Below are 23,166 nucleotides of genomic sequence, written 5' to 3'. Positions count from 1 at the left end.
TCGGCACAAAAATGAGCCAAGTTTGAACACTTCAAGCTTTCGGATATAAAACCTGGATCATGACCCTCCTGTTAACCTACTAACTAGGCTAATCAGGTTCATGGCCCTCCTCTTAAGTCTGCTGTGTTGAGCAGGGTGGCAGCCACTCCAGCAGGCTGGGATCGAATGATCTAAAATTATCCAACATGCTTAGCAACAAGTGATGTAGATGTTTAAGATGTTTTCATTGTATGGGCAGATCTAAAATCACAACTTGATAACAGTACAAAGCCATTTAAAAAGGAACCTCAGAGAGAGAGAGAGAGAGAGAGAGGATGGTTATGCTAACGACTTCTTTCCCGTAGTCAATGTCCAGCCCATTGAAACATTCATCACACACTGTCAACATAAATGTGATGATGGTTGATTTCTCATAAACTCAGTTGTTTTATGAATGCTGATCCCTTGATTCCTGTAACCAAGAAACACTAACAGTTCTAGATCTGCTATCACGCATCTGCAACCGAAACAGTTCGTTACTCAAGGACCAACTCCACGTCAAACTTTGTCATTCTATTCACCAATCAACTTCAATAACCATTCAAGAAAAGCAAATTTAGTCTGATGGTTGATTTCTCATAAACTCAGCTGCTTTATGAATGCTCATCCCTTGATTCTGTAAGCAAGAAACAATAACAGAAATAGATCTGCTAACACACATCAGCAACCGAAACAGTTCCTTAGTCAAGGACCAACTGCACATCAAATTTTGTCTTTCTATTCACCAATCACCTTCAATAACCATTAAAGAAAAGCAAATTTAGTCTGAAGAACCACTTACAAATGTTTACATAGTTTTAGCATTCTAATGTCCAGGTGTGATGACAAAATGACAAACATGCCACAAAAAAACATGGGCTATAAGCCTATAAGTGAACAGGTCATTGTACACCTATAAAGCTGCATGTTATGAAAATGCCTGCGTGCAGGCATTAGTTCACATTCCTGCCTTAAAGGACAGTAATATGCATGCACTGGAATAGCCAAATACTGTGATGCATGAAAAAAGGCATTAATAAATGGACATTCATGCTGAATCACTAGCAAAAGATAGCCTAAATCAAGTTCCATGATGAATTAGGCCAAAAATTTACCCTGGTTATGAGAGGCATGGCATGCTCTCTCCACTCTGTAGTCCACTTAGCAGAAGACCCCGTCTCTAATGCACCATTCCTTAATGAGATTAGAGCATTACAACTATCTGGAAATCCCTTAAAAAGCATCTGCAGAGTTTTAGTCCGGTTATTTACTTGAAATAGCAAAGAGTAGGAAGCTCATCATGGCATTGAATAAGCTGCACATACATGTATTCTATAATGCAAGAATAACTACAGACGTCCTCTCCAATTTATGATTTAGTACAAACATGAATATGGAAGTTGAACTTTAAAATAACTGTGACAGACATTATTGAAACAAAAAAATAACAAACACCAAGTATTATTTTAATCACAATACATAGAAGGAATTCTCTAATCATCGTGGTAAATATCTGGACATCAGCAAAGCTGAAGTGCAAAAGTAAACACATGATATAATTAAATTAGGGTAAAGATGAAAACATGCACAAGCATTTCTGTAAACTACCGAACAGGGTATTGTAAATACACATTTAAAACATACAAAAAGTATATAAAATATAGATGCTACTATCACTCCAAATGTTGTATCTCAAAGCAACTCACTGGCCTCTTGAGTGAGCATGAAAAATAAGATGTAAATCTTGCAGATAAAATACCAAATTTAGTTTCAAATTGGCAACCTGTTTCCAAACTTTGCACCACTAATCTAAGGAAAAACAGGTACACCTTTCTTCAGGCAGACAAAATACTTCGTCTCTCGACAGTTACAACATCTGAAAAAGGCTTGTGTTGGAACATTGCAAAAGCATATTAGTGGGTCCAAAACTAAAAAGAATAAATCAGAAAATGGCCCAGTGCCAAGATCTTAAAATCCATTCAAATTTCACAATCACATCCTAAGTTGAGTTTATCCATCTCATTTTGTTTTTGATAATCATCTCTATTTTTGCTTTTCCTTTTCCTCACCGCCAAACACCCCACACCCCAAAAATTGCATTCAAGTTAATCTCTGTGATTCAAATGGAACATAACTAACCCATTTTCTTATCACCCATTTAAAACTTTGAGGAACACTGCTAGTTTTTGCTTTCATAGGCAATTTTTTTAACGTAGTGATGATTTTTCCACTGTCCTTAACAGGCTTGATAGATGATTTTCTCAATGTCATTAACATGCTTAATAGAAGGAATTCATAAGAGAGTCATAGTTCAATCTGATCCAAAGTCAAACTTTTCTGTTTAGTCTTTAGACAATCTAATTATTTTCTAACACTCAAATGAGCCCAATTTGTCAAAAACTGCTCCCACTAATTAGATGCATACACTAAAAAATTAAGGGTTGACTGGCTAAAAGATGAAAACAATATTTCCAAGGCACAACTTGTTTTCACGATTCTTTGTTCACATAAATATATATTTATAGTTTATTATGTGCTGCTCCTTTTTCACATTATTCAACAACTACTCCGAACTAATAAATCTGAATGAAAGTATTAATGAAAATAATGACCATTAACCACTATATGTTCAAGGGGTGCACGTGCATGAGAGTGAGAGAGAGAGAGCACAAGTGTTAAGAACAACATGGATTTTGGCCATGGGGTCTAATATCATGCTATCTGAAGAATCACATAAGTTTATGACAAATTGCACTAGAATCACATCTTAGATTCAACTCATCCATTAAATATCACAAACACAACACTGTCAACTACATAAAAAGTGCACAATCTATTTTTTTTAATTCAGATGATAATGAGATACATAAACCTGCAAGAAATCAGTGCATAAATAACTGTGCCAGATTAAGAAAAATGCAGATCACTTTGACTCAAACTTACCAAGAGTTCATCAGCAAGCTCAGAAGATGATGAAAAGAGGAGGCCATTTTTTTCAACTTTAACAAGTTCCTTGATACTTGCAATCAAGAAATGAGAGACTCACATTTAAGAAAATCAATTTGAGTAAAAATCACACACAAAAAAAGTGTATAAAACCATCAACTTATGTAAAAAAGTGTTTACATAACACAGTTGCAATTAATATACCATGAGTAGGATACAGCACAAACTGGTAGCCCGCATCCAAACATATCCACAACCTAAACATCAGTCACAGGCATGAAAATATTCACCAGAGATCAGCAAAGTGAGTGAATATTTAGATATACATCTTCATGGAAGACAGTGGCCTTTGCTACACCAACATTAATGGACTACCTTCATTGGGAGATCCAAGCCTGATGAGGAAGTATGCAAGCAGACACCCAAATCTGCTGAACCTACCCAAAGCAGTAGCCAGAGAAAACTATATTAGGTTGGGACTTGAAAGTTCAAAGTGTGTAGCTGCAAATGAATGATTACCAAGCAGCAATGGATAATCCTCAGCTGATAGCCACATTGTACGAAATGCCACACGCTTCAGATGTAACTTCCTAATCTTCTCTTCGTACTTCTCTCTTTCTGGGCCTTTCCCTTTCAGGAGCATGATGGTTTTCAGTTAATTTACCAAATTACGCATAAAAGGATAGGATTTATGAGTACCTAATTCAAACATGAAATGCTGCTTACTAGTAATGATAAACAGTAATCTAGGGTAAATCCCAACATTAAATGATGCTTACAAGTAATGATCAATAGTAATCTAGAGTAAATACCAACATTAAATGCTGCTTACCAGTACCGATCAACAGTAATCTAAGGTAAGTTCCAACATTAAATGCTGCTTACCAGTAATGATAAACAGTAATCTAGGGTACAAATATTCTTTTCCTTGGGAAATATCCCTCCATACTTCTTCATTTTCCATAGAATCATGCTCGTTCAGGATTGCAGCCACACGCCTATCATACATCACTGCTGCTTCTAAAAGCATACTGAAATCCTCATCTGGAGTCCTGTTAATAAGTCCATAGCAATGATATACTAAAGATTGCAGTGGGATTTCAACAACACTGAAGTAGACATTTCATAAATGAAAGCCATTAAAAGCAGGACGGAAAAAAGAAAACACAAGAGAGGCAACCCAAAGGACTATATAAAGCATCAAAATCACAAATGAAGTATCATTGTTTTGTATTCAATTGAAATAAATAAATTAGAAAACTAGCCTAACTTGAAGACTTATGAGTACACCACCAACATTAAGAATAACATTCATGAAAACAATTCACAGATAAAATAGTTGCCCAAGTTTTAAAGGTAACACATCAAATTCTTATTTATCACCAACATATACCATAATTTAACATGACTTGAAATATCTCACCAACTGGTACTGCTTATGATGAGAGCTGGTCTGTTCCTATTCAAATAGATACCATCACCATTCCAGGCAGTAAAGCTGGTACATACTATAGAAGAATTAGACACCTCACTTGATGTACATTCAACTCCACCAACTACACAATCTGGCAAAAACATGACAAATTGTGAGAAAAAAACATGGGGTCATGTGAAATTCGGTCATAAATAACAATTACTACTCTTCACCTACCAATATTATCTGCAGTGACACAATCATGGATGTCATGCGGATGATTGATATCCTTTTGCAATCTACAAAACAACTATAAATGCTGACATTATACCACAGCACTTCATCTGTGGCATGTTTCTTCAGATAAGGGCAAAAAGAAAAGACTCACCTCATGTTTTTCTTGTAGTGTAGCAGGACGAAAAAATTCAGGAGGCTGATCATAAAGAACTGTTGCTCTAGGGAAAAATCCAAAAAGAAATTTCAACATGGAGAATATATACAGATCATTTGAGTATATGAAACAGATCTATTTTCATGTGGTTTTCTTGTAAGGATGGTATGCAGAGTGACGGTACAGGAGTAATCATTGTTAAAGTTGTAGGTATGTATGTGTGTGTTCAATATATAGATAGATAGATAGATTGTTTATTATGTATATGAGTATATATACTGCATTTTTCTGTATTGTAATAGGTAATGCCCTCTAAGGGCATTTTGGTCTTTTCCTTAATTGTAATAGGTCCTGTCCTCTAGGGACAGTTTTGTAATTTTTTATTTTTATTACTTTTGTCCTTTTTATATAGGCTAGGGGCTCTATGGTCGTTAGAACATAGAGTCGTTGGGAGTCCTCAACGGTCACATTTATAGCCGTTGGGAGCTCCAAGCGTCTATATTGGGAGCTCTCTTTGCCGCTTGTACTCTATATAAAGGGATCTCTTGTCCCTATTCTTTTATGCTTTCTCAAGCATATTCTCTCTACTAAAGGACACTATTTTTACTTGTGTTTTTGGTCCCTAAGAGGCCCTGCTTGTATTTTTCTATTGACCCATAAGTGGTTTATGCTCTTGTGTTCTTGTAATCCCATAAGAGGCACTCTTGTATTGTTTTTCTCTTTTTCATTACATGGTATCAGAGCCTTGGTGCTCCTTGATTGTAATATGTATTTAAAGATCACGTGGTGGACCATGAGATCGGGAGAGCGTTGGTTTGTTTCTTTGGAAAGCGTGTCATTATCCGACTTCATCTTCTTTTACCATCTCCCTCTTCTCTTTTCTCTTTACTTCCATGGCCGACAAGGAAGTTGTAACCATTGTTCTCATCAAATTTGATGAGACCAACTACAACATATGGGCCACCATGGTGAAGAGAATCTTAGTGGAAAAGGAATTGTGGCACTTGTTGATGGTTCTAAACCTCAACCTACTCTTACCAAGGTTGTGGGAGAATATGGTACAACTAAAGAGGAGACCCTCAAAGGAAATGAGAAAGATAAAGCTATCTTGGATTACAAAAATATCTATAAGGCATGGGAAGTAAGTCATGCTAAAGTGTTATCTCTCTTCATGAAAAGCATGTCGGCCGAACCTTGCAAAAAATATCTTAGAATTTGAAAGAGTGGATGAGACTTGGACTTTTATCAAGCAAATGTATACCCAAGAGATGTCACTCACAAATGAGAAATATGAAACAAGATTCATAAGTGTACACAAAGTGACAAAAATGTGCGAGAATACTATGGATATTTAAAAAGACTTTGGGACCAAATGACTAAACTTGAGACTATTTGAGACACATCCAATGATGCTAATCTAAGAAAAAAACAAATCTTAGAAGAACATTTTTTTCAATTTATGCAAGGCCTTAGACCCGAATTCAAGCATGTGAGGGTCACCATCACTCATCGTAAGAAAGACAAGCCATCACCCCTTTATGAAGTGTTGGTTGAAGTATGTATGGAAGAGATAGATTAAAGATGTGTTATCATGTATTTTTCCATAGTTTTAAATTCAAAATTTCTGAAATTTTGGCTAAGTGTTTTATAAAGTTGATAAAAATCATAGAAAATATCTTCAATTGTAGGTGACGTCAGTTGGGTCTGGACGTGGCCCAAGGTCCACTGACAAAACCAAAACGAGGCGAATAATATTTGAGAAACTTTTTGTTTTTAACCTTTAAAATTAAGCAAAAATCGAGCAAAATTCAGGTAATTATACCGTTAGATGTGTCTCGTAATTCTGAGAACATTGATATTTCATTTTTTTGAAATCGGGTTACGGTTCGCCTAAAAATCGCATTTTTCAAAAATGACCCACTTCTATTTTTACTATTTTTTGGATTAGATCGGATCAGATCTGATCTGTTTGATCCAAGTTGATATGGATCTGGACACAGTCCAGGACCCATATTAACTAGGATCTGGTCCAAGTTGGATCCATATGGATTTTGAATATGGATTTAGATCATAGATCCAGATCTGAATCTGATATCCAAGAGTAACCAATTTAAAGTTTTAAAATCAATCTAAAGGTTAAATTGAATAAGAATTCCACGTTGAGAGGACTTCTAGAGGGGGGAGATACCCTCTGGAATATTCTAAAAAGTAATTAATTAATAATTTAATATTAAATAATTAATAAAAATATTAATTAATTAAATTTCAAAAAATTTATTTATTGGATAAGGTGGAGTTCTACATGGAGTAGAACTCTACCTAGATAGGTGTTTTAGATAGATCTCTAATTAAAAATAAAAAAATAAAATATAAGAAATGATAATAGGATAAGTATGAGTAGTTAGAGAGAGATAGTAGAACTCTATCTTCTATAGAAAGAACTCTAGAAGGGACGTCACCCTCTCTCTAGAAGACCAAATATATATATATATATATATAGTCTTTTTACAATTTTTTTTCTTTTCTATTTATTTTTTATCTTCTTTTAATTTTAATTATTCAAGCCACTTAAGGGGGCCCACAATAGAGTCGTTGGGGGCTCCCAACGGCTCTTTGGGAGCTCCCTTTTGGCCTCCTTTTTTTACCCCATTCAATTTGTATAAATAGCGGTGTATCCCCTTGTATTCTTCAAGCTTTAGTGCTCTCTCTCTCTCAATAAAGAGATTTTATATTTTAGTTTGTGCTTTTCTTAAAGCTTGTGTATTGTCCCATAGTGGACTTGGCTATTATCTGCTTTGTGTATTTGTCCATTGTTGGACATTGTGAATGCCTTTTTAGCATTCTTTATCTTTACTCATACTTAGTTATATGGTATCAAAGCCATTCGGTTCATAAAAGAAAAAGCGTGATATTCATCTTTACATTCATTGTCACTATTCTTCACACACTTTGGTAGTATCATGAAATCCAAAATCGACCTATCCTTCAAGCTCAATGGAAAGAACTACATGATGTGGCCATCGACAATGGAGAACAACCTCAAAGGTAAGAAACTTTGGGGCTATGTAATGGGTTCTATTACGGAACCTCAATTAGAGCTCACCAAGATTGAAGGAGACTAAGAAAAGGCTCTCGAGGGAGATGCTCGTCTCAAAGCCATTGAAGACCACCAAAGAAAAGTTGAAGATTGGGAAAGCAATCACGCCAAGATCCTTGCTTGGTTCATGAACAATGTTAAACTCAAGGTATGTGCAAATATAGTTAAATTTTGTTGAGCCAATGAGGTTTGGTTCTTTATGAAGGGTATGTATACCAAAAAAGACCTTGTATGAGCATATTTTTTGCAAGAAAAAATTAAAACCACCAAACAAGGTGATTCAAGTATACAAGATTATTGTAGTGCATTAAACCAAAGTTATCGGAAGCTTCTAAGGTAGGTGGGAAGCTCGCTTCTCGGAAACTCACTTCGGAAGCGCGATACTCGCTTCCGAAACTTCATGAGAAGCTCGATTCCCTCACGCTTCTTCTATGCTTCTCATACACATGGTCTATGCATACTATATACTTCTCTCACGTTTCTTTTCATCTTTTTAATGTATTTTCTCTTACGCTTTCACTCACTTTCCATGTACTTTCTTTAAATTGGTAACCATCATTGTTAGATTTTAACAAAAAATGTAACTCTTACAGAAAAATCATGAAATATAAGAATGATAAGTTTTATTTTAGTTTTTATTTGTTTCTTGTATGATTCCATATTGCTTCATTTTTTATTCATATTTTGCTTTTAAATTGAAACTTCGCTTCCTGCTTTATATAAATTTAAAATGCCTCGCTTCCGCTTCCTGTATTGTTTCTCGCTTTCGCTTTCTAGTTTGGCAACCTTGCATTAAACCCACTATGAGATGAGTTGGCTCTTTTAGTGCCAAAATGGGTTTCTATGGAGGATGTTGAACTAAGACGAAAAACAAATGGAACAAGATCGATTGTTCCAATTTTTTTTTGGACCATGGTTGTCAGTCGAGGAAGCGGGAAGCGGGAGCGGGAAGCGAGGCACATTCAAAATTTTAGGAAGCGGGAAGCGTAGGACGACTTAGAAGCGATTCACGATCCGTCTCATAAGCGACCTAGGAAGCGAACTAGAAGCGAACCGAAAGTGACCTAGGAAGCGAGGGAGAAGCGAAAAAAAGGGAAAAAATAAAATAAAATAAAATAAAATAAAATAAAAATGAAAAAAGGGAGAAGCGAGGGGAAAGCGTGCTTCCCAAAAAAGGGAAACACTTCCCTGCACGTTTCGGAAGCGCGACGTTTTGCGCTTCCGAAACACGTTTCGGGGAAGCGCGCTTCCCCATACACCTAGCCGCTTCCGGTAATTCTGGTTTGGACTACGTCCCGAATTTGAGCAAGTGAGGTCATCACTTCTCCATAGATCTATTTTTCCTTCAATAGAAGATGTCATAGCCGAAATCACACAAGAGGAAACTAGGCTTGGCACGAATAAGAACATTGATGAAGTGCTTGCCATATCCAAACCCGACAACAATGTCAAAACCTATAAACCACCATACTTTGGAAAATAAGGAAACTATAGTGGAGGAAGAAAGATGATTGTATGTCATCATTGTTATGAGCCGAGTCACATCAAACCTGTTTGCCCAAAGCTAAATGGAGCATTTGAGCCTAAGGTGGCTTCTCTTGAAGAATTTACCACACACAAAGAATATGAAGGCAAGAGTGGAGATCTCAAAGAAACACTTAGCCAAATATATATGGCTCTATAACAAATTCTCAAAACCACTTCTTCCACGTCGGGTGCGATCATTGCGTCTACATCATCACCCGATACGTATTATTGGATCTTAGACTCCGGAGCATCCTTTCATATGACCCCTCGTGAAAATGATTTAACCGATATATGCACCAATTCAAAAGGTTCATGTGTTTCTACGGACGATGGTACTTTTTTAAAAATCATAAGTATTGGAACACTCAACTCTAAAAATTCTCAAAACCTTTTTGTTTCAAAAGTATGAGTTGTTCCAAAGCTAAATTTGAATTTTTTTTCGGTTTCCCAAATTGCCGACCATGGATATGAAATATTTTTCTCATCTAATGGTTGCTTTGTGCATGATCTCCAGTCCGGGAAGCGGATTGAGCAAGGCCATAAAAAGGGGGATCCCTACTATATGGATCATCTAAACCTTCCTATAAACTCTTTTTGTACTTATGTCCAAGATAAAAGCATTGCAACTTGGCATAAAAAACTTGGACATCCAAGTTATTCAAAAATGTATCCTTTCATTTGAAAACAAATTTTGTAAGAAAAAATACATTAATTGCAAAGATTGCATTTTTGAGAAAATGAAGTCTATTCCATTTCCAACTAGAATTTTCTTTCAACACGACCTTTTGAATTGGTGCACTCGGATGTTTGAGGTCCATCTCCGATTATGTCTAAAGGTGGTTACTTTTATTATGTCATTTTCATCGATGACTTCACTAGATATGTTTGAATCTATTTTTTTAATCATAAATCAGAAGTGTTTTCCTTCTTTAAAGAGTTTCATATGAAAATACAAAATCAATTTCAAAGTAATATATCCATTCTTAGATCTGATTCCGGTGGAGAATATTTGTCTACCGAATTTCAAAATTACTTAAAACAAAATAGGATTTGTCATAAAAAATTGTGCCCTACAAATCCACAACAAAATAGACTAGCGAAAAGAAAACATAGACATTATCGAAACTGCTAGAACATTGCTTATCTGTAAAAATATTCCAAAAAAAAATTGGGTCGAAGTCGTCTTGACCTCAACATATTTAATCAATAGAATGCCTTATTCTAACTTACAGAATGTCTCTCCATATGAAAAACTTTTCAAATTTCCTCTAGACTTCAATCGCCTTCGCATCTTTGGTTGTAAATTTTTGTCCTCTTACAAAAGAGAGATAAGTTATCCCCAAAGGCGATTGAATGTGTTTTTTGGGGCTATGGGGAAAATAAAAAAAGCTATATATGCTTTGATTTCAAAAATAACAAACTATATGTTTCAAAAGATGTAACTTTTTTGAAAGATGAGAATGGATTTGAAAACCTAGAAAAACAAAATAAAATTGACTATATGTTTTTACATATGACCTTATAGATGATATATGTGATGATTCTATGACTCATCCTGAAAATATAGAGGATACTTGTGATGTATCCAATATTGAAATATCACCATATGGTGGTGATATCGGTAATGAAAATATTAATGTGTATACCCGAAGAGACCAAAAAAGGCTCATTAGTGCCTTGGAGAAATTTTCTCATCTTTCTGAATCTTTAGAAGAAACCCCTATTAAGAGATCGTCTAGAGAATCAATTCCACCCAATAGGTTTGTGTCATATGAGTCTCTTACACCTAATTATAGGGCTTGTCTGATGACATTACATTCATATTATGAACCTACTCATTATAATCAAGTTAAAACAATACCACACTGGGTTGAAGCCATGAAAATAGAATTAGATGCATTGAAAAAGGCCAATACTTGGAAAATAGTCAAACTCCTTTACATAAAAAACCTATCGGATGTCGATGGGTATTTAAGGTTAAAACCAAAAGCGATGGATCCTTAAAAAGATATAAAGTCATATTAGTGGCTAAGGGATATTCACAAGAATATGAAATTGACTACAAGAAAACATTCGCCCCTATAGCCAGAATGACAAGTGTTAGAACCTTAATAGCTATCGTATCAACCAAAAAATGGCCTATATATCAACTCGATGTGAAAATTGCATTTTAAAATAGAAATCTAAATGAATAAGTATATATGGATCCGTCACTCGGAGTTAACATTGGACAAGGTCAAACCCTCAAACTCTTAAAAGCTATACATGGTCTTAAACAAACCCCCAAGGCTTGGTATGATCGATTTAGTGATATCATGATTAAATTGGGATTTCATTCCTGTTATTCTAACACTGCTCTCTTTGTGAAAAGTGTAGGTACTAATATTGTTATATTATTGCTTTATGTTGATAACATGATTATCACAATAAATGATCAAGATAGTATTGTTAATATTAAAAATATGCTAAAAAATAGCTTTGACATGTCTGATTTAGGCTTTTTTAGATATTTTCTTGGTATTGAAGTTGGATATTCTCCCTGAGGATATATTCTGTCACAGATGAAGCTTGTTGCAGATATATGTACTAAGTTTGAAATTTCAGATGATAAAAAGGTGGAGACTCCAGAAGTCATAAATGCCAAATTAAGGTTGGAGGATGGGGTTCTTCTAGAAGATCTAACCCCCTACAGACAACTCATTGGATCTCACACATATCTGACTATCACCAAACCTGACATCGCTCATGTTGCTCACTCTGTTAGTCAATTTCAGCATGTTCTTACAACTGTGCATATGAGTGTCGTGCTCCGGGTCATTCGATACATCAAAAACACCGTAATTAACGGGTTATTTGTATCCTCTTCTTCTTCATTAAATTTACTTGCTTATACTGATGCAGATTGGGAAGGTAACCCTAACGATAGAATCTCAACTATTAGCTTTTGTGCCTTTTTAGGCGATTCTTTAATTGCTTGGAGATGCAAGAAGCAACAAAAAGTTTCACTATGCTCTATTGAAGCTGAATACCAGGCTATGGCAACTGCTACAATGAAACTTGTGTGGCTTCGAAGTCATCTCAAAGATATTGGGGTTTACATTAGTGAAGCTTTAAAGCTTTGTTGTGACAACAAAAGTGTCATTTATATTGTCAACAATCACACCTTCCATGAACGGACCAAACATATCGAAATGGACTACCACTATGTTCGTGATGAGTATCTACGTGAAACAATTACAATGTCATATATCACATCAGAATATCAGCTAGCAGATTTCTTCACTAAAGCACTTCCTGCACGTAAATGGAGAACTTTACCATTAGGGCAATCCATTCCAAGAGGAGCAGTCATATAAACTTCTTCATTTAAATCTCCATTTAAGAAAGCATTTTTAACGTCCATTTGATAAATATTCTATTTTTTAATTGATGCGATGGTAATAAGGCATCTAACTATAACCATTCAAGCAACGGGGGCAAATATTTCATCATAATCTACCCCATATTCTTGTTCATATCCCTTAACAACTAGACGCGCCTTATATCTCTAAAGAGTTCCATCACTCTTGGTTTTGACTTTAAAAACCCACCTACATCCTATACTTTTCTTTCTTTTAGGAAGATCCTGAAACTCCTATGTTCTAGCTTTCCTAAGAGCCCTTAGTTCATTTTCCATGGCTTTTACCTATTCATTCATCTTTTTGGCTTCTTCAAAATTTTTGGGCTCAACGTATGAGTGTATGGCACTAAGGCACGCTCTATGTTTAGGAGAAAATGAGTCATAAGATATGAATCTAGGAGGTCTCCTATTTCTCTCAGTTCTTTAAGAACTTTCACCCAAGGTGATGGTTTCACTAGGTTTACTATATTTCTCTATAGCACTTTTAAAACTGCTTTGGTCTCTATGTTTGTATACAACAGGTTCCCTAGAAGATCTATCATAAGCCTCATTATAGATAAAAGGCGGAGGAGGATTGCCATTCTCTTCTACTTCATTTTCACTTGGTGTGAATTCCTCATCACTGATATCAACATCTCTTGACAATAGATCAAATAAAAAGGAATAATCCATATTTTCCTCATGAGATTCAGATTTTTCAAACTCACTAACATTTTCTAGAAAGCTTACATTTCTAGACACATAATTTATCATTCTTGATATCGTAGCACCAAAATCCTTTCTGAATCTCGAAATACCCAAGGCACATGGAATGGCTTTAGGAGAAAATTTATCATTTTTATTTGTCAAAATAAAACATTTGCACCCAAAAACCCTTAACCTACTATAATCAGGATCTCTTTTATAAAAAATTTCAAATGGTGAAATTTTATCTAAATTTTTTGATGAAAGACGGTTGATAAAATAGACAGATGCAAGGGCAGCTTCAGCCCAAAATCTTTTAGGGATGTTTTGGGAAATGAGCAGGGTTATGGTTGTCTCAATAATGTGCCTATGTTTCCTTTCAGCCAAACCATTTTGTTGGGGTGTTTTGGAACAAGATTTTTGATGAATTATCCCATAATTCTCAAGATAACTTTTAAAATCATTTGAAAAATATTCTCCCCCAGAATCTGTTCTAAGAATCTCTAAATTTTCGTCAAATTGATTCTTAATCATCATACGATAAGATTTAAATGTTGCAAAAACCTCGTGTTTATATTTGAGGAAATATATCCAAGTAAATCTAAAGAAATCATCCACAAATATCACATAATAAGAGAACCTACCGTTTGAAATAATGGGTGTCGGTCCCCAAACATTTAAATGAACAAGTTCAAAAGGTTTTGTAGTAAACATGGATCTTTGATAATATGGCAAACTTCTCATTTTTTCAAGTGTGCAATCATTACAAACAAATTTTTCTTTACATAAATGTTTGGCAAACGGAAGATACAAAATTTTTTTGACATTGGGGTGGCCAAGTCTTTTGTGTCATACATTAATGTCTTTGTGATGTAGCACATTATAAAAAGAAACTTTTGGAATTTGAAGGAAGTCCGCATAGTAAAGATCTTTTTTAGAGCCTTCCCTAGTCAATTTCCCGGACCGGCAATCTCGTATTCAACATTTATCAAATGAGAATTTTATATCACATCCATGGTCCGAGAGTTGAGAGACAGAAAGTAAGTTTAAATTTAGTTTTGGAATAAATCTAATTTTAGAAATAAAAAAAAATCTTCAAAATTTTCAGTTCCTTTAATTTCAAGAGAAATGCCATTGGCAGTTGAAACAAAAGAGGGTGATGAAATCTTTAAAAAATCATATAAATAACATATGTTGGGGAACATATGAAAAGAGGCACCTGAATCTAAGAGCCAAGAGATCTTACCAAGAGAAGAATAGGTAGATGTAGTTGCTCTAGAAACAGCTCCCTTAAAAAGTAGTTGAAGCGCTTTCACGATCTGATGTAGAGAAAGAGCTCCATTTGACGGAGTCATATTTTCTTCCTTTTGAGATATGGTGGCCATGACAAGCAGCTTCTTCCATTTAGGGCAAACAGGTTTGATGTGCCCTGGTTCTTTACAAAAATGGCACACAATTTTGTTGTAGTCCTTTCTTCCTCCTTGACCACTTGATCCTTGATTTTGATTTTTGAAGTGAGGGGGCTTATAAGTTCGAACATTGTTCTTCGGTCTTGAAACGACATTAACGACATCACTTTCTTTATTAGTTGAAGTTGCAAGAACACTCGGATTGTTTTTGCTAGTATTCATACGTGTTTCCTCCCGACTTAGCTTGGTAATAACATTTTCAAGCGAGGGGGGAACAAAAGAGGAGAGAAGAGCGAGCTGAATTTGCTCGAACTCAGGTCTAAGCCCATTCAAAAAATTGAAAAAATGGTCATCTTCCAATTGTTTGTACCTAAGCTCAATGGCTTCTCCACTCTATTTAGGCTCAAGCATAGCGAGTTCATCCCATATGGATGATAATTCTGCAAAATATTCCCTTATAGACATTTCATTTTGTTGAAGGGTCAAAGCCCTTTTTTTGAGATAGTACTTGTGAGACAAGTCTCTTGACGTGTACATTTTCTCAAGATAATGCCAAGCTTCTGATGCTTTCTTGAATTTAATAATATTGGCATTGATCTTAGTTTCAACTGATGAAAAAATCCAAGAAAGAATCTTGAAACTTTTCATTTTTCATTCCTCATGTTTCTTGGAATAATCTTCAAGAACTCTATTTCTTTCTTCTCCTTTGAGGATTTTAATTTCACCTTTCTCAAAGTAATCTTTGGTTCGAGTTCCGGTATAGAACCAAGAACGTATCCCCAAAGACCTTTACCTTTTATGTGAGCTTTCATGTTCCCAGCCCAAAAATGCTAGTTTGATCCATTCAACTTGAAGCCAAGAGAAAAATGGGAGTCTTTTTCGCCCAGTAGAGAAGAGAATAGAGAAAAAATCATGTACCGCAATAGGATTTTTTATCTTATTTGTTGTAGGAAACTTCTAAAATATTGGATGAAGATAAGTCTCCACGTCAATCATAAAAACTTGAAGGCACGCTTTTTGAGACACTCAACCACACGTCCTTCCTTCTTCAAACCTTGCTATGATACCATGTAAAAATCTCTACAAAAGGGGATCTTGTGCATAAACACAATGCTAGAAGTACTGCACAAAGGCACGAATACAAATGCACAAGAGCATAAAAAATATCAACTTCAATATATTGGGTCCCAAGAGGGGCTTTACAAAAGCTTGAAAGAACTCAAGGGGGGAACCCCCTATTTATACAAAATGAGAGCCATGGAGGGGCGCCCAATATGATCGTTGGGACCCCTCTAATGGTTATAATTATAACTGTTGGAGGGCCCAACGATCATGTTGGATGGGCCCCTCCATGTGCTAAAAAGCAAAAGAATAAAAAAAGAAAAAAACTAAAAAGAAAATAGAAAAGGAAAAATTACATACATATTCTCAAAAAAAGAATGTGTAAAATTAGGTGAAATGACAAATATACCCTTATCGGGTAGGAATATATATATATAGATAGATAGATACATATATATATATATATATATATATATATACGAGATATATATGTATATGTATCTCTCTCTATATATATATACAAATATATATATAAAAGATACAATATAATTTAACAATAGTCTTTTCACAATTGTTTTAGTAAACAATTGTTTTTCTTTTCTATTTATTTTTTATCTTTTTTTATCTTTTTTTATTTTTTTTCTTCTTTTAATTTTAATTGTTCAAGCCACTTAAGGGGGGCCACAATAGAGTCATTGGGGCCCCCAACGGTCACAAATGTGACCGTTGGAGGCTCCCAACGACTCTTTGGGAGCCCCCTTTTGGCCTCCTTTTTTTAATCCATTCAATTTGTATAAATAGGGGTGTATCCCCTTGTATTCTTCAAGCTTTAGTGCTCTCTCTCTCTCTCTCTCAATAAAGAGATTTTATATTTTAGTTTGTGCTTTTTTTAAAGCTTGTGTGTGTATTGTCCCATAGTGGACTTGGCTATTATCCTCTTTGCGTATTTGTCTGTTGTTGGACATTGTGAATGCCTTTTTTAGCATTCTTTATCTTTCTGCATACTTCGTTACAATATATATATATATATATAAAAGGGTCTAACTCGTTTCTCTCTCTAGATTTCGTTTTTTAGAGAGAGAGAGAGAGAGAGAAGGGAAAAAAAAGAGAAGAGAAAGAGATGAATGAAGAAGAAGAGAAATGAGGAAGATCTGTCTTCTCCACCCATTATTCGATGATTTTTTCGATCTATTTTTATTTCCAATCCAAGGTACGGGTTTCTCTCTAAGTTTTTATGGGAAGGAATAGGTAAAAATCTTATTTATGTATGGGTTTGAGGGAAAAGGAAAATCTGGTTGCAAAACAACATATATTTAGGTATACATATTGTCCATTTTATCATATTAATGTATTTATATTATTTTTTATATATAAATTGATTTTCCTACGTGCACAAATATGGAAATATATGTAAATATATTTTCAGATTTGTTGATACTCAGGATTTTAAATTTTTACATGAAAAAAAAATTAATAAGGAAACATGTAGATATGTTTTGACACTTTGCTCATGATAATATACTTGTAATGTAACGCCCCGAAATTTCTTAACTTGACAAGTAAAGTTTTCTGAGGAAATTTCCTGAAAGTTTGAACTCTGTTGTTCTGAAAACTCTTCAAAAAGTATCTTTCTATTTTGGAAAACAAGTTTTGCAAATATCAAGCACGTTAGCTCGACAATCTAAACATGACCACGGCGAAAGATAGCAGACAGCTAAAAAGAATACTAAATTCTTAATAAAAAGTCACTGTACAAGGAAAATCAACAGGAGACCCAGCCCCCAGTTAAAACAAAAACCCAAAACTCAAAACCCTGCAACGACAGCCAGAAGTCTGGAAGGAAAAGTATAGTCTCGAGCCACGTCGCATGCACCATTGACTGTCTGTCACCGCTACTCGTCACATGCCCATAAAATGGGTCAATCTCGCGAAAAACTAGTAGGAGTGCAAAAAGAACAAGAACAACTAGCAGGTAAAGCAGTTAAGCATACCACAACAACAATGAGAAAAGATATATTGCACAGAAAACTCACCAGTATGCTAGCACGTAATACCACAAGTATACAAAAACAACAGTTGAAGGGTGAGCATGCTTAATTTAATTAGCACTTGTTAACCAGTCATGCGGGTACGTACATGGCACACGAGCCGAAACAGTCGAGACCAATCTGAGGGTTTATTATGCTATGTATTTTAAGATACCTCGGTTGACTGACTAAATTCTATCCCAAGGGGACGACCGGTGGTCGAGAGAGCAAGCCCCCAAAGGCCCAGTATGGATGCATCCAACTTCTGCAGAAGTGTTAGGCTATCTAGTGCAGCCTCTTTCCCCTAACCTCCGATGACCAGGAAAACTGAGTCGTTTGCCCGTAAATAGTCATTAATGGCATGTCCATCGGAGTTGGTACCCTTCGTCCTCTCTCTTGGCGAAGCTAGGTCGAATAGAGCGCAACGGCAACGATAAGTAAAGTGCAAAAAAAGTAAAGTGCAGGAAAAGTAAAGTACAGGAAAGGTAAAGTGCAGGAAAAGACGTATATATACTATATGTAAATGTTTTAATTTATTAGTTAAGTCCTTTGTTTTTAGCATTTCATTGTTCCTGTTTATGCAAACCCCTACCTAGAAGGGGTGCGAGGGTTTACACGCTTGCGAGCGTAAGTGATCACTGTCTCGGGCCGCGTAGCACGAGAAGTCTTCGTAGTGCAACCTACGATGCTAAAAAGGTTAATATGCCATAATACCACAAGGAATGGGTCCGGTAAGACCTGCAGTGGTACCGGACCCCACATACTAGGGTAGGCAGGGAGCTTAGCTCCCTGCACAAGAGGGATAGAGGCAGCAAGGCGGGGGAGGGAGCAGAGGCTCCCTGCCAAACCCACCTTAACAGGAAACAGGGCAGGGGGCGCAGCCTCCTGCTAGAAACAAAACAGGAAGAAAGCAGGGGCTTCGCCCCCTGCTGAGAAGCCGAAGGAGGCAAGGGGAGCTTCGCCCCCTGCCGGCAAAATACAGGAGGCAGGGGGCAGAACCCCCTACCGGGAAGCAATAGGAGAGCAGGGGGAGCTTCGCCCCCTGCTGGAAAGCACAAGGTAGGGGGGCAAAGCCCCCTGGTGGGCATGGGTGGGCAGTCGCCCACCCCAGAATTTGAAACTGAAAAAAAAAATATTGTGCCTCCAGCGATATTTCGTAAAGAAACAAAGAATCTGATTTTAACTCTTGTATGCTAATGCCTACCGCTATGTGTGTTTTAATTTGTCTGGTGTGTGACAAACAGAAAATAAGTGTATGTTTACTTTTAATCCAGCAATCTGTTCTGGATATTATCGTTTGTGGTGTATTGTCATTTAGATGCAGTTTGTTTTAGGTGGCGAGCACTCGCCCAGGACAGCAATCAGCAAGTGGTGCTGACACGTTTATGTCTTCCCGTGGCAGCGGTATCACATACACCCTAAGCTTCCACCTAATCTGGACACGCGTGTGTCACTCCCCGAGTTCGAATTTGCATTCAACCGGGTTCTGGATTGTGCGTTTTAAGCTTTAGAAGCTGCTTTCGGAAAGCAGCGTAATGTTCTGGTTCCTTGCTGTTTATTTGAGCTGAATGTATGCAAGACTGATCTCAAATGATTTGAGTATATTGTGATAAATATTGCTGATTTTTTTTACATTGATAACCAATAGATTTCAATATAATTCAAAGACTTATTTAAGTTTTATCTCTTCACCAACGACTGTGCCTCCAACCAAATTTTTTTGGCTTCGCCATTGATCCGAATAAATGGATCGTCCTTCAAGACCATAGCATTGTCCCCAAGATCCGAGGTCTGCCCACCCAACGAAAAACTCCTGGCTCTGCCACTGCTGCCGAGGAACACAGGAAGGCAGGGGCCACGCCCCCTTGCCAGAAAACGCAAGGCGGGGGGGGGGGCAGCTCCCTACCGAGAAACATAAGAAGGCAGGGGCTCGCCCCCTACCGGAAAACACAAGAAGGCAGGGGGCTCACCCCTGGCGGAAAACACAAGGCAGGGAGGTGAAACCCCCTGCCGGAAAACGCAAGAAGGTAGGGGGCTCACCCCCTGCCGAAAAACACAAGGCAGGGGGGCGAAACCCCCTGCCGGAAAACATAAGAAGGCAGAGGGCGAAACCCCCTGCCGGAAAACATAAGAAGGCAAGGGGCAAAACCCCCTGCCGGAAAACACAAGGTAGGGGGCGAAACTGTAATGAGATATGCGGAAAAACAAAGAGTGTGATAAGCACTTACAACATCCACCAATGGACAAACAAAAGGGATAACACCCAAATCCACAAAGAGACAACACAACATAAAAATATAAATGTCTCTTATTGAAAAGAGAGAGAGCTCTCAAGAGTGTAGAATACAAGAGGGGTTCACCCCTATATATACACAAGAAAAAGGAGAGAGAGGGATGGCCTTATGGCCGTAAAAGAAGAGCCACATAGGGGGCTCCCCATGGAGTCGTTGGGAGCACCCAACGGTCACAAATATGACCGTTGGGGGCCCCATCGACTCCATGGTGGGGCCCCTTATGTGAGTAAAAAAACAAAAATAAAAAGAAAGAATAAAGTGCAAAAAAATAAATACAAAAGAAAGAAAAGAAAGGGAAAATAATAAGTACCCCTATCGGGTACTTGTGAAATGACTAAAATACCCTTATTGGGTATATTAGACAATATATATATATATATAAATATATATATAGATTATATGTATTTTAACACCCTCCCTCAAGCTTTACGGGGATATAACCGAAAGCTTGTTAAGGATAAACAAAAAACGAGGAGCAGCAAGGGCTTTAGTGAAGAAGTCCGCCAACTGGTACTCGGATGTGACGTAAGGTAGTGCTATGGTTCCTCTTAGGTATTCATCACGTACGTAATGGCAGCCCATCTCGATATGCTTAGTACGCTCATAGAAGGTGTGATTGCTTGCAATATAAATTGCGTTTTTGTTGTCACAACACATCTTCGAAGGAGAAGAGATGACAATGCCCATATCACTGAGGAGACTTCTAAGCCATACAAGTTCCATGGTTGTAGTGGTCATAGCACGATATTCCGCTTCCGTTAAGGACAAGGATACTTTGTGTTGCTTCTTGCATCTCTAAGAAATCATAGTCACCTAAGAAAATACAAAAACCCGTAGTTGAGACTCTGTCATTGGGATTTTCTCCCCAATCAGCATCAGTATAAGCAATTAAATCAAGTGATGAGGAAGAGGAAAGATAAACTCCCTTAGTTATGGTGTTTTTGATGTATCTGACGATCCTTAAGACTGCACTCATATGCACGGTTGTAGGTGCATGTTGAAACTGACTGACAGAGTGGACGGCATGAGCTATGTCTGGCCGAGTGATGGATAAGTAGGTTAGAGACCCAACAAGTTGCCGGTAGGGAGTAGGATCCTCGAGAGGTGTTCCATCTTCCAATCTTAACTTTGCATTGATGACTTCAGGGGTTTCTGTCTTCTTATCATTGGAGATACCAGACTTGGAACAAATGTCAGCAGCAAGTTTTATCTGAGAGAGAATGTACCATCGAGGAGAATACGCCACTTCAATTTCTAAAAAATATCTTAAGAAACCAAGGTCAGATATGTCAAAATTTTCTTTTAAAACTTTCTTAATATCATTAATTCCTTGCTCATCACTTCCAGTGATGATCATATCATCAACATAAGTAGTAAAATAACTACTGAAGACCCTGTACTTTTCACAAACAAAGCAATGTCAGTATAACATGAACGAAAATTCAAACTTGTCATTATATTACTAAATCTATCATGCTAAGCCTTTGGGGCTTGTTTCAAACCATATAATGCCTTTTTAAGTTTAAGAATTTTATTTTTACCAATACATACTCCTGGTGCAGGATCCATGTAAACCGCTTCATTTAATTCACCATTTAGGAATGCATTCTTAACATCTAGTTGATAGATAGGTCATTTTTTAACTGACACAACGGCGATAAGAGTCCTAACACTGGTCATCCTAGCTACGTGTGCGAAAGTTTCTTCATAATCTATACCGTATTCTTGAGCATATCCTTTTGCTACTAATCGGGCTTTATAGCGTTCTAATGAACCATCACTTTTAGTTTTAATTTTGAAGACCCATCTACATCCAATCGATCTCTTTTCAGTGGGTAATGAAGTTATTTCCCAAGTTTTTGCCTTTTCAAGGGCACTAAGCTCTAAGTTCATGGCTTCAACCCATTGGGGAATGTTTTTGGCTTCATTATAATGTGAAGGTTCATGAAATGAGTGTAACGCAATTAGACACGCTCTATACCTTGGAGTTAGAGACTCATAGGAAACAAACCTATTAGGAGGATTGGAGATTCGGCCGGATCTCCTTAAAGAGGTTTCTTCTATGTTGGTCCCTTGAGAGTATTTTTCTAAGGCGCTCATTTGAGCTTGTTGACCACGCCTAACATAGGTTTGGATTGGTCTATCACTTTCATTTTCAACATTGTCAAAAGGAATATCCTCTAGGTCATTCAACGACTCATTAGAGATTTTCTCTTCTTGAGGAGTCTCATCTTCTTGGGAGAGAAGATCAAATAAGAAAGCATATTCACTTTCGTCAATATCTTTAGTTTTCATAAAACCATTTTCATTTTCCAAAAAGGTTACATCTTTGGATACATAGAGTTTGTTATTTTTCAAGTCAAAACATCTAAAACCCTTTTGATTTTCTCAATATCCTAAGAAAACACATTCAATAGCTTTAGGAGATAATTTGTCTCTTTTATGTGTAAGGACAAAACATTTACACCCAAAAATTCTTAATTTATTGAAATCGGGTGTTCTTTCAAATAGTTTTTCATATGGAGATGTATTTTGTAAGGTTGAAGATATCATTCTATTTATCAAATTGAGGTTAAGGCGGCTTCGGCCCAAAAACTCTTTGGAATTTCCTTGGAAATAAGGAGTGTCCTAGTGGTTTCCATGATATGTCTATGCTTTCTTTCAGGTAAACCATTTTGTTGAGGAGTCCTAGGTCACGATCTTTGATGACAAATTCCATTTATTTCTAAATAATTTTGAAATTCATTTGATAGATATTCTCCACCCGAATCGGATCTAAGAGTAGAGATATTTCTTGAAAATTGATTTTTGACTATTATATGAAATTTCTTGAAGAAGTCAAAGACTTCGGATTTTAAATTAAGAAAGTAGATCCACACATACCTAGTGTAGTCATC

General features: G+C 36.6%; 1 protein-coding gene across 3 annotated transcripts in view; it reads right to left on the bottom strand.

Moving 5' to 3' along the window:
- Positions 1-207: 207 nt before the first annotated feature.
- LOC149815567 (UDP-Glycosyltransferase superfamily protein) overlaps positions 208-23,166 on the bottom strand; it is a 37,981-nt gene continuing 15,022 nt past the window's right edge. For 2 of the 3 annotated variants that reach the window (XM_089988417.1, XM_089988415.1), the window contains exons 8-17: positions 4,767-4,833; positions 4,616-4,688; positions 4,388-4,529; positions 3,850-4,016; positions 3,484-3,594; positions 3,340-3,401; positions 3,169-3,221; positions 2,962-3,037; positions 1,134-1,262; positions 208-655 (exon numbers count right to left, since the gene is read on the bottom strand). In XM_089988417.1, the coding sequence (XP_089844543.1) occupies positions 596-655; positions 1,134-1,262; positions 2,962-3,037; positions 3,169-3,221; positions 3,340-3,401; positions 3,484-3,594; positions 3,850-4,016; positions 4,388-4,529; positions 4,616-4,688; positions 4,767-4,833 (940 nt within the window). In that variant the 3' untranslated portion in view covers positions 208-595. Of the gene's footprint in view, positions 772-1,133; positions 1,263-2,961; positions 3,038-3,168; positions 3,222-3,339; positions 3,402-3,483; positions 3,595-3,849; positions 4,017-4,387; positions 4,530-4,615; positions 4,689-4,766; positions 4,834-23,166 lie in introns of all 3 variants that reach the window. The other variant, XM_089988416.1, reaches the window with a different exon arrangement.

The sequence above is a fragment of the Nuphar pumila genome, chromosome 15 (genome assembly GCF_984573655.1).
Source record: "Nuphar pumila chromosome 15, dmNupPumi1.hap1.1, whole genome shotgun sequence".
Lineage (NCBI taxonomy): Eukaryota > Viridiplantae > Streptophyta > Magnoliopsida > Nymphaeales > Nymphaeaceae > Nuphar > Nuphar pumila.
This window is presented reverse-complemented; position numbering and strand designations above follow the sequence as displayed.